This window comes from Neophocaena asiaeorientalis, unplaced genomic scaffold (assembly GCF_003031525.2).
Source record: "Neophocaena asiaeorientalis asiaeorientalis breed wild unplaced genomic scaffold, Neophocaena_asiaeorientalis_V1.1 scaffold106, whole genome shotgun sequence".
Lineage (NCBI taxonomy): Eukaryota > Metazoa > Chordata > Mammalia > Artiodactyla > Phocoenidae > Neophocaena > Neophocaena asiaeorientalis.
The window spans coordinates 3,765,653-3,776,968 of NW_020172597.1; the positions used below are offsets into that span (position 1 = coordinate 3,765,653).

Genomic DNA, 11,316 nt, shown 5'->3' on the forward strand with positions numbered 1-11,316 from the left:
CCTAAAAGGTGGGGAAATTGACTCATCACGCAGTGAGAGTTCTCCCCTGGAAGTGGTGACAAAGGGGCTGCAGGGGCTCCTGCAAGGATGGAGAGTTCACCAGTGCACCACAGGGGGAAGTCACTTCATCCTAGAGTCCCTAGCAAGGGAACTTAAAGTCGTGCACAAGGCCAGGACAAAGTTTAGAAGCCAGATCCCATCTCTCTCAAAGCAGTGTTCTTTGTGCTACGCTGAGCTAGTTTTATAAGCTCCTTTTGAGGCATCCTGCCGCTCTGACCCTCTCACCCTTAGTCCCATCAACTTCCCCCTGAAACCCAGCTTTTCTGCACAGTCTTACTTTCTGAGCCAGGATCATGGCACAGTGTTTTCCCAAAAGGGGAGCCGGTGAGAATGCCGGACCAGTCTGCCTAATTTCCTACAAGTACCTCACTCATAGGGATGAGGGCAGACATGCAGAAGGGCAGAGAGGTGAGGAACTAGAAGCGTCCATTGGGCGACGTGTATGACATGGAGCCATGCCTGGAGCAATGTGGGTCAGCAAAGCTGGTGGTTCAGCTACGGTGCAGATGTGGCTTGCTTCGTGGGTGTGGTCCGCCGGGGTGTCTGCGCCACACCGTAAGGCACGTGGGCGGCCACTGTGCCCATCTCCTGAGCCCCAGCCACGTGGAACATCTGGTCATCAAAGAAGATATGTGGGCGGATCTTCTCCAGGAGGGGGCCCTTGGGCGCTCCCGCGAGGAACAGGGCCTCGTCTGTCTCCAGGCCCCAGCTGCGCAGGGTCTTGAGAGCCCGGGCTCCAGAACTGGCGGCACTGCGTGCCGTCACCAAGTAGGTGCGGATTGGACACTCCAGCCGCAGGCCCTTGGAGTAGAACTTCTTCTGCAGCCTACCCAGAGCCTCCAGAAAACCCTTTAAGGGGCCCTATGAGAAGGCAAAGGAAGACTGTGAGCTCACCCATCTCCCAAACATTTGCCCCCTCCCCTGCTGGGCTCCTACCTATAACACTAGGATCTTGCTGTTTGGGGTGGGAAAGCTTCTCAGGATCTCTAAATCTCTCAGTTCTGCTCTGCCTGCTCGGGCCACTGCATGCATCAATTGGACTGTAGGTCCCTGTGGCAGTCTAGGTGTCCATACTGCTGTGATTGGGGATGTCTGCGTCAGAAAAACCATACCAGGGTTGTTACTATAGCAGCCCACCAGGTACATGGGTGTCTGTCCAGCAACTCCGTTAAGTGTGGCCTTCGTGCTCATCAGCAGGGAGGATATTAAGAGTATTTAGTAACTGTGGCATGGGCACCCTTCAATCAGAATGGACTTTAGCTGCGACAGACAGACCAATGTGTCACTGCCCGATATCAACCCTGCCCCTGGGGCAGGTGAGTGGCTCAGGGTGTCGTGCTCCAGCTCTGTAGGGTCAGGGAAAGGATTTACTCTTTACAGTGCCTGGAGCAATGAAGCTTCACAAGGAGGTGTGAATAAAGAACCAGGGGATGACGAAGAAGAAAACTGTAACGCCGCTGGAAATCACGAAAGGTGGGTTTCTAATCTTGGAGACCCCTCACTTGCTGGGTGACCTGGGGCAAGCAGTGGTCTCCTGGGGCTCTGCCTACCACTTAGTGGAAAAACTGTCCCGCTCTGGATTGCCAAGGATTTCAGAGGGAACCAACAAGAGAGAAAATGAAATGATTCCTCTGGAGTCATAGCTGAAGCCTGATGAGCTCTTGGAGAGAGAGGCTTTGGGGTTATTGAGCACCCAGATTTGTGTTAAAAGCACAGATAGGAGCTCCCTGGAGGGCTGGAGAATGCCAGTAGCTCCAGCCTCAAGGAATTTCCACCAGCTCTAGGGCGTATTCTGCTCTCAGTGACACTCTGAGCAGTTTAAGGGTGAGTAAGGGTCTCTGAGCCCCTGGCCAAGGATGGCTGGCAGGAGGTGTGAAGGGCTGGTGTGGCCCAAAGCAGATGGGTCTGCTGGATCTCCTTGCCCCAATGAAGGGCACCAGCCCAACTCTTCCTTTCCTTCAGTGAGGGAAGCAGGGACTTCTTGGGAGGATGGGATCCCTCTCAGAGGAGTGGGGGAATCTCTCAGAGGGGACAAGCATTCCAGAGAGAGGATGGCAGCTTCAGAGAGAGAGCATGAGGCCTTCAGAGCGGGATGGGGACTTTAGAGATGGGATGGAGACTTCAGAAAGGGGATGGAGTCTTCAGAGAGGATCTGGGAGCTTAGAGGGAGGATGGGGGTTTCAGGAAGGGGATAGAGACCTACACTTGATTTTAGCCAAAAGGCCGAGAAGCGATGGGGATGGAGACCTCATAACGGAGCTGCAAAGAAGACGTAGGGGCTTCAGAGAGGGGCTTAGAGAGAGAATGTGGGCTTCAAAGTGGGGATGGGAATGCAGTGAGAGAGATGGGAGCTCAAAGAAGAGGTAGAAGCTCGCTGAGGGGACCCAGGGGTCAGGTGAGAGGGAGGAAGGCCGGAGGCCTAGGGAGGGGACCTGGCTGGATTCTGGGCTGAGCTTGGGGTTTGGTTCTGGGCCGGAGGTTCCAGCCAAGGGCAGGTTCTGGGGAGCTTCCTTGCTCCACCCAAGGGTTCTGGGGAGTGTGTGGAGCACCTGGGCCAAAGGTTTGTTCTCGTGGACCTTCTCATGCTCGAAGAACCTGTCCAGCCCATGGGCCTTCACGATGCGTTCCGACTCATCTGAGAAGAGCACAGCATCCCCATCGAAGGCCACCCGCAGCTGACTCTGAGAGACAGCCACATCCCTGCTGGGGCTGAAGATGGTGGCGGCTGCGATCCCTGGGCAGAGAAAGGGAAGCATTGTCTGCCTTCGTCTAGGTAATAGGGCCCTGACACCCGCCTCAGCTGCCTGGGGGCCAGGAGAGGGCTATCTCAGGCTATCCTTGCCCTGCTTGCCTCACCTAGGATAGGGCTCTGAAGGCCCCGGCCTATGCCAGGGTTTCCCTTTTAGTTGCTGCTTTGAGGGAAGGTCCGGGAGGTGTCCCAGGGAAGAGGGGGCACTCAGAGGACCCAGGGCAGGAGCTAGTTATCAATCGGCATGGGGGAATTTCAATACTTTAATATCTAGTAAGTTCATGCTGGTATGCGCCAGACAAACATCAGTCCTGGATGGAAGGGAGGGTCCCCCAGGCCACCACTGTCCTTCCTGGAGTTCCTCACAGGCCCCTGATATAGATCTACAGGGGGGCTGGGAAGGAGCCCCGACCCTGGCTGGGCCTCAGTTACTCTCTTGCTGTTGATTCTGGCAAGTCCCTCACCCTCTCTGGACCAAGATAAAATTAAGGGTGCTCAGCTCTGTCTGGGGCTGAGATTCTAGGCTACAGTCTGTGGTGAGGTGGGTGTGGGCACCCCCTCAGTCTTCCGCCACAGTGGCACAGACTCTGGGCTTCTCCAGACGGCCCAGTATGCCTGTTGGGAACCGTGGCTCCAACTAGAACTCACTGGACAGCAAAGAGTGGTACCAGGAGGCTGGAGACCCAGGCAGTGGGCTCAGCCCATCCCCGATTCTTCACCTCTCCAAAGGCCATGTCAGCCCTGCTCTTTGGGAATCTAGGGCCGCAGGCCTGGACAGAGGCAGAGCTTTGGGAGGAAAGAGCAATGCCAGCCTCACCACAACTTCACTAGCCTGAGGATGTGTAAGTAGGCCCAGGCCCTGGACATCAGGCCAGGAACCTTCTCAGCTTTGCCAGTGCTGGAACCAAGATGAACCAGAACCACCGGACCTGGGGAAGGCCTGCTTCCTGACCATCCCCTGCTCCCTAGCCTGGGCTTAAATTATAGACATATAGAGGCACACATACGGACCAATGCCAAGACCCCAACCAGAGAGAGTGACATCTGTCTAGGGAAATGGCTTCCGCTTCCTGGTTAAAGAAAGTCTCTTGGAACCCCAAGCATCTCAGGGGAGTGAGGCATCAGCGGGAGAGAGGCCAGGCTTCCAGGCAGGAGACAGCATGAAAGAGGAAGAGGAAAGTAAACATATCGTTGGTTGATAAACAAACTTATGGTTACCAAAGGGGAAACACTGGGGGGAAGGATAAATCAGGAGCTTGGGATAACATACACACGCTACTATATATAAGATAGATAACCAACAAGGACCTACTGTATAGCACAGGAAACTCTACTCAATATTCTGTGATAACCTATATGAGAAAAGAATCTGAAAAAGAATGAATATATATATATGTATAACTGAATCACTTCCCTGTACACTTGAAACTAACACAATATTGTAAATCAACTATACTCCAATAAAATGTCAAAATAAATAAGTAACAGTAGCTTTCAGCCTGGAGCCCTCTCGGGCAGTGGGGCAGTTCTTCCTCCCCTGTGAGCCTGTCTTCTTCCGTGAACAACAGGGAAACACACCTTGTCAGGAGACTATGGATACCATCCCCAAAACTGCCCCTTGAAAGACACATGTGCAGGGAAATTCTCTTTGTCAGCGCTTGCAGCTGTGTCTCTAACCTCACCTCAGCACTGGCCGGCCCAGCTGCTGGAATGGTGGCCATTTCCCAGACTCTACTGCTCAGGCTAGACTAGGTACTGATTTCCCTCCTCACTGGCCCAGAGAAGGACAGAGGCCGCCCATGGTCACACAGGAATTAGAACTCCTACTGACCTGGAAGATTCTTGGAAGGGAGTAGCTTTCTGGACTGTAAGGAGGGTTCCCATGGAAACGGAAGGCTGGGTGATGCTGATGAGTAAAGGCATCCTTAACATGGTAGGGCAGGAGGTGGGACAGTGGAATAGATGGGCAATAAGTGAAATAGGTGAGGCCTTGTTCTCAGAGTTTACAGGACAGGTAGGTCATAGGAATTAAGGAAGGTCCTCCCCTTCCAGTTACCATGGCAACCCTTAGAGCCTGCGCAGAGCTTTAGGACAAGGCTTCCCATCTCTGAGGCCCCTTAGGCAGACTCCCCACACTCTCCTTCCCCAGTTTGACTCACCTTCATCGATGGCTTCCTGCACTTTTTCTGCATCAGCCGACAAATAGAGATTGGTGTGATAGGCCTTGAGGTAGCAGATGGGGCTGTTCCCGCCTGTCATGCAGAACCTCTCAATGGTCAGGTCTGGAGAGGAGGTAGAGAGTACCCAGGTGATGCCTGGGTCAACCCTCAGGACCTCAGAGTGGTCCCTCCATGTTCAATGGACGCCATCTTGGCTCTGAGTGGTGGTGGGGCAGCGCGTGATTTTAGGCCAGCGTTCCCCCTCTCTGAGATCCTCCATTCTTCGACCATGAAATGGGGATGATCACATCTCTGGAGGAGTTGCCTGGCTCACAGTAATATCCCCTTTCGGGGGATCACAGTACTACAAAAGTAGGTCCCAGCCTCGTGGCTCGTGGTCTCACCTGGTCATAGCTGACTGGATAGGGGTAGGCACCTGACTCAAGCTGGACCAATTAGATTCCCTCCCAGCCTGGGCTGAGAGTCACTTAGTACCTATGTCTGTGCAGGTTGTAAAACTTTGCTTGCTGATAAATGGCTGCTGCTCTGAGCCCACTGAGTTACCCCATCACTACCCCAGTCCCTCACACAGGAGGGTCCACAGTGGAAGGGCACAGCAGGGGTCCTTCAGGACTCTGCCCCAGTACCATAGGTGGTATCTGTCCTGATTCCTCGGTACTTATGTCACAAGGTGGTTAAATATTTTGAGTATCACCCCTGCTCCTAACAATTTGAAATTAGGATTTAAAAATGCTAACTGGCCTCTCTTGGTTGCTGAAAACAAGGAACAAGGACTTGTAAACTTGTCAGTTTGGGCCATATTCATGAAAAGCAGGGAAACCTAGTTTGCAGAAAGAGAAAAAGAGACAGAAAAAAAAGAAAAAAAAAAAAAAAAGGAACAGATTTGCTGAGAGAAGCAGAAATAAGGGCTCACGTGGTCCAGAGAGAAAAAAAAGCCCTGGAGAGATTGCCAGTACTTGGATTCAGGCCTTTGTGGGCCCAATTTCACTTCCTTCCCTGTGGTTCCAAGAGGCACACCTGTAACCTAATAAGAAATCATTTTCGGGAATTCTCTGGCAGTCTAGTGGTTAAGACTCCATGCTTCCACATAGAGGGCACAGGTTCAGTCCCTCGTCAGGGAACTAAGATCCCGCATGCCATGCGGCACAGCCAAAAAAAAAAAAAAAAATCATTTTGTTCCGCTGAAAGGTCTGGCTCTGGAGGGTCTATTACTTTCAAACACGAGTTTGGACTAAGACACAAAGTCCCTTCACTCTGACGACTGCATCTGCCTCCGCCAGCAGACTTTAAGGCCTGTCAGCCCCCTTGCAGAGAGAGAAACTGAGGCACGGGGGTAGCAAGTGCCCTGCCGGATCACATAGGGAGTGGGGCCTGTGCAGCGATGTGCTGGAGCCGGCTTGTACCAGCTTGCAAGAACCGAACGTTAAGCATCCAGGGACTTTTGGAGCCAGTTAGATTGTTCAACTGTCGGTAGCTTGACATCAGCCATGGTGGGAATATTTACACCCTGGATATGGCAATGCTACACAAGCAGGGTTTGGGGGGTTTGTTTTGTTTCTTGAAAGGGCCTGTTTACCAACACCCCTCTGAGCTCGAGGTTCCAGTGGGTTTACCTGCACCCTGCAGAGGTGTGACCCCAACCCCGGGTGTCCGGTAGGGGTCATGTCATGGCCAAAGCCCTCATGCTCACCATAGTGGTTGATGCTGTTGATGAGACGGACGCCCACTTGAGCATGGTTGTTGGTCACGAGGACGATGTCGAAGACGTCCTCGCTCTCAGGGTACAGCTCCCGCAGCCGCCTGTTCACAGCCTCCAGAGCCTGGATGGGAGAGTGGACCCTCGGGCTCAGACCCCCAGGGACTGATGCCTGGAGTTGGTAGCCAGGGTTGGGGAGGAGGGGTGAGTAAGTATCCAACATGGGGAGGGAGGAGAGGGGAGGTCCGGGGCCAGGCTCGGGGTGAGGCCAGTGGACGCAGGCTATCTCCTCCTAGTCTCTGCCATTGTGCGCGTTGATTATTGCCCAGGGATGCCTCACTAAAAGGGTGAGTGGGGGTTGAAATCCAGCTCAGGTTCCATGCACTAAGCTGGTTACCTGGAGTGGGGTTGCATTAGTCCAGAGGATGGGGTGGCCTCTTCTTCCCACAATGGCTGTCCACTTGCCAAGCTATGCTCCTGTGTGGTGGCATCTGCCCAGAGGGGACCCCTTTTCCTTACTCATACACCCATGGGAGTGCTTTTCTCTAATGCCCATGAAGGCACCGTATGGCCAGTGGTGGAACTGCCCCTCACCTTCACGAAGGGGAAGGCCGGCCCAGGGCTGAAGGGCTCGTTCTCGTGTTCCAGCTGGTAACGCACGTACTCCTCCACACCCTGCTCCGTGTAGATCCGTTGCTCCTCATCCATGCGGAACAGGGCTCGGGAAGACACAGCAATGGTGACCGCATTCTGAGGCTTGGGCTGCAGGGGCACAGGAGAAGGGGCTGACTCTCAGATTCTCTTGAGGCAGGTCTCAGGGACAGGGAGAAGACACAGGTCCAGCCTCTGCCATAAGGAGCTCAGCCTTGGGCAGGGGCAGACCTAGATCAGGACCCCCTCTGTGCAGGACCCAACTGGGGACTGAGGGAGTTGATGGCTCCCCACGGAGGAGGACAATCTGATGGGAGGCACATGCCCTCAGGGAGTTTGCAATCTAGCCAGCCATCTGGACTCGACAGAAAAATGAATACACTGTGTGTAGTCAAAGTATGACAGATGCTCAAGACGGTCTCCAGATGGTTTCCATTATAAAATGGGAGCTACATGCCCTTAGGAAGAAGCGGTGCCCAGAAACATGACAATTATATAAGAACTTCTATCTCCAGCCCAAATCTTTCTCCTGAGCTCCAGACTCGTATATCTAACTGCCCCAGTTGACTAATAGACACTCAAACTCATCATGCCCAAGGCTGAATTCCCAGCATTCTCTCCACCCCCAAACCTGGTCCCCTCCCCGCTTTCCTCATCTCAACGCTTGGCACCACCAAACTACTCATCACCTAGACCAGAAGCCCGGAAGTCAACCGCAAGTCTTCCCTCTTCCTTCACCCCCTTCCCTCCATCAATCAGTCACCAAAACCTGCCAACTCTACTAGAATCCATCCACTTCTTTCTGTCTTCCCTACCATGGTCCGGCCCATCACCATCTCTCATTCCCTCCAATACGTGGTCCATAGTGTTGTCAGGGGATTGTTCCCAAATTCAGATCTGATCATGCCCCGCCTCCCCCTTCGGTGGTACCCACTCTTCTCACACTTGGATCGGCAGCCTTGAGTATGGAGTAGGAAGCCCTTCATGACAGACCCTACCTCTGTCTCCACTGTCACCTTCCCATTACCCCGTTTTGCTCAATCTGACTTTCTCATGTCTAAGCACACCTCCCCCTACCTTCTCCGAGCCTTCGCACTTGATGTTTCCTCTGCCTCATGTGCTCTTCCCCTGACTGCCCTTCCAGCTAACTTCTATCCAGCCTTCAGGTCTCAAACTACAAGTCACCTCTAGGAAGCCTTCCCTTACCCCTAGTCATGGGCTTGCTACCTCTCCTAAGGATTTCCTTTGTGGTAAAATTTAACACTAAATTATAATTACTTATTTAACTATTTCTATTTCTAGACAGAGCTCTAGAAGCAGGAACCATGCTTAAGTTCTCGGGGAACAGGAACCAGGACTATCCTGTTCATTTATTGTATCTGTAGTGCTCAGAACTGTGCTTAGCACATAGTAGGTGCTCAGTAAATATTTAATGTCTCTGAACTTTTAAGCAATATAGTTTAATGTGAGACAGTATTTGCCATGACAAATTTAACATGAACTAGAAACTCCAGTGCAGTGCCCTCATCTGTTCAAATTGCTTGAAATATAGTAAATGCTCAGAGAATGTTGTTTCGGTTGATGCAAATTTGACAAACATTTACTAGTTCTTTGTGCCAAGCACCTGGGCTCTGCCTGAGAATGATACTGGTAGGGATTTGGCTCCTGCCCTCAGAGTCACAGGCTGGTAGGGGAGAAAGACAGGTAAACAGAGACGCAAAGGGGACTGAAATGAGTGCTCGAACCAGGTGAAAACGAAGTCTCGATGACAAGTGTTCAAAGCAAGTTGTCATAGGACAGGACGCGTTTCAGCAAAGCCTTGAAGGAGTGGGGCGAAGGAAGGCATGAGGAGGTGTGCACACACACCGTGCCTTCACAAAGGTGAACAGAGCTCTGTGCATGGGAGCAGAGTGTAGTTGAGCCCGGAAGAGTAGGCAGGTGCTAGATTGCAGAAGGCCTTCTTTCAGGGGCCCGGGAGTGCCTCAGAACTCCTTTGACACCTCCAGCAGAATGGGGAGAGAGGAATGCCACCACAGGCAGCAGCTGGACCCTTCATAATCCCTGGGGTCCCCAAGGGACTCACAGACACCCAGAGAGTCCCACCACATCTCTGTGACTTGAGTGATCCTGGGACTATGATTCCCACTTTACAGATGAGGAAACAGGGACTCAAGTTGGGGGCAAGACTCATAAACGGACCTTGCATGCTGGCCTGCTCCTTACAGCCCGCAGGTCACGCACTCAACCCCATTTCTCCTCTCTGGAGTCAAGCCTGGGTCCCAATCAGTTGACAACACTGAGTGATGACCATGTGACGGGCACTGTGCTGGGGACATGGCAGGGATCACACAGCTGTGATCCCTGTCCCCATGGAGCTTATGATCTATCCCCAAGGCAGAGATCTGTGCATGCTTTTGAAGAGCACCGTCCAATAGACCTTTCTGTGATAATGGAAATGTCCAGTGCTCTCCGTGTGGCTGCATGTGGCTAGGGAGCCACTTGAAATATGGTCAGTGAGACAGAGGAACTGAATCTTTAATTGTATTGAATTTTAAGTTTAATCAATTCAAATTTAAGTGGCCATGAATGGCTAGTGGCTAATGAAGCTTTAGAACCTCAAGGTAGGAAGAGAAGACCAGAGTCCCCAAACTCAGGAGGTGGACCTCAGTTTGCATTTGACTTTTATCCCAACCAAGACGGTGTGTGGGCCCAGCAGGGTGAGTATAAGGCATCGGCAGGTCAGGTGCCTGTCCTCTGGGGCTCAGCCCAGTAACTCTCCCAGCTGCCAACCGCCCCCAAGTGTCTGTGTGTTCTTGGGCTGGGTACCTCCCAAACCCCTCAGCCACCGTGAGCCTTCAGGGAAGGAAGGTAAAAATGAAAGAAAAAGGGTGATAGACAGATGGCCAGGGATGGGAAGGGTATGGTTGGGGGCGCCGGGAGGCCTGCTCTCAAACCCAGGAAGCCTGTTGGCCTTCAGGGCAAGGGCTGAGACTGCCTCGCCCCCTGGGCTTACTGCCCAGGGCCAGGCCCAACACCCCTTCAAGGACAGGGAGCCAGCTACCCTCCAGCTTGTTCAGGCAGGTTCCCAAGCCGGAGGCTCCAGCTCAGGCAGCCAGCCAAGGTCTTGCTCGTCACTTTCTGTCCCACAGTCCCTGCCAAACTGCTATGTTCTGGGTCTCCTCCGGCTGACCGGCCCAGACCCCATCCCATCCCACCTCTGGCCACTGCAAAAAAAATATCCCAGCTGCCTTGGTCCCAGGAGTCTCCACTTCCTTCTTTTACAGATGGGGAAATAGGCCCAGAGAGGGGCAGAGTATTACTCTTGGTCACCCAGCAAAGTCAAGGAAGAGCCAGGATAAGATCCCAAGTCTCTGGCCTCCAGCCTGGCCTCTGTCCACACAGCAGCACCCTACCCCCGTATGCCCCTCCTCAATCACTCGCAGAAGACCCCAACCCCTGCTACTTCAGGCACTTCCCTGGGACTCTCCTCACACCCCAGCCCTCCCTTTTCAGATCTGGGAGAACTAGTGAGGGGCACCATGCCCTCAGAGCAAGGTTTCTCAGGGCAGGGCTCTCTTTACCCCCAGAATGGAGGGCCCCAGGGCAAGGACCCTGCTTCCCTGCTCAGCCTGCTCCGACTCTGTACAAGTGAGGAGAAGTCTAAGGGCCTAGTGGGCATGAGCCGCTGTGGGAAATATGGAATGCCAGCTGGGAGAGAGAAGCAACCTGTCTGGGCTCCAGGCGGAGCTGAAGGAACAAGTGAAAGGGGCTGGTCGGAGCTGGGGAGAAGCCAGGCACTAAGACACCCCCTTGGACCTCGCTGCAGAGGGAGGCCACCCCGTCACGTGATGTCAGGTGCATCTAGAGACAGTTCCTCCAGAAATCAGAAAGAAGTCCAGATGCCAGACTGAAGCTTGGGTCAGAGAGACCCCCTACCCCAGACCAGGAACTCAGCCTGGGAGCCCTGGGCTCCAGGGAGT

The 11,316-nt window shown here is 53.3% G+C and overlaps 1 protein-coding gene across 1 annotated transcript; it reads right to left on the minus strand.

The window, feature by feature from the left end:
- Positions 1–362: 362 nt before the first annotated feature.
- NT5C1A (5'-nucleotidase, cytosolic IA) lies at positions 363–8,172 on the minus strand. The gene is made up of 6 exons (XM_024738745.1): positions 8,152–8,172; positions 7,280–7,447; positions 6,680–6,809; positions 4,969–5,091; positions 2,610–2,794; positions 363–921 (listed from the first exon to the last, which is right to left on the minus strand). The coding sequence occupies exons 1-6, from the start codon at positions 8,170–8,172 to the stop codon at positions 556–558; spliced, it is 993 nt and encodes a 330-aa protein (XP_024594513.1). The 3' UTR covers positions 363–555.
- Positions 8,173–11,316: the final 3,144 nt, after the last annotated feature.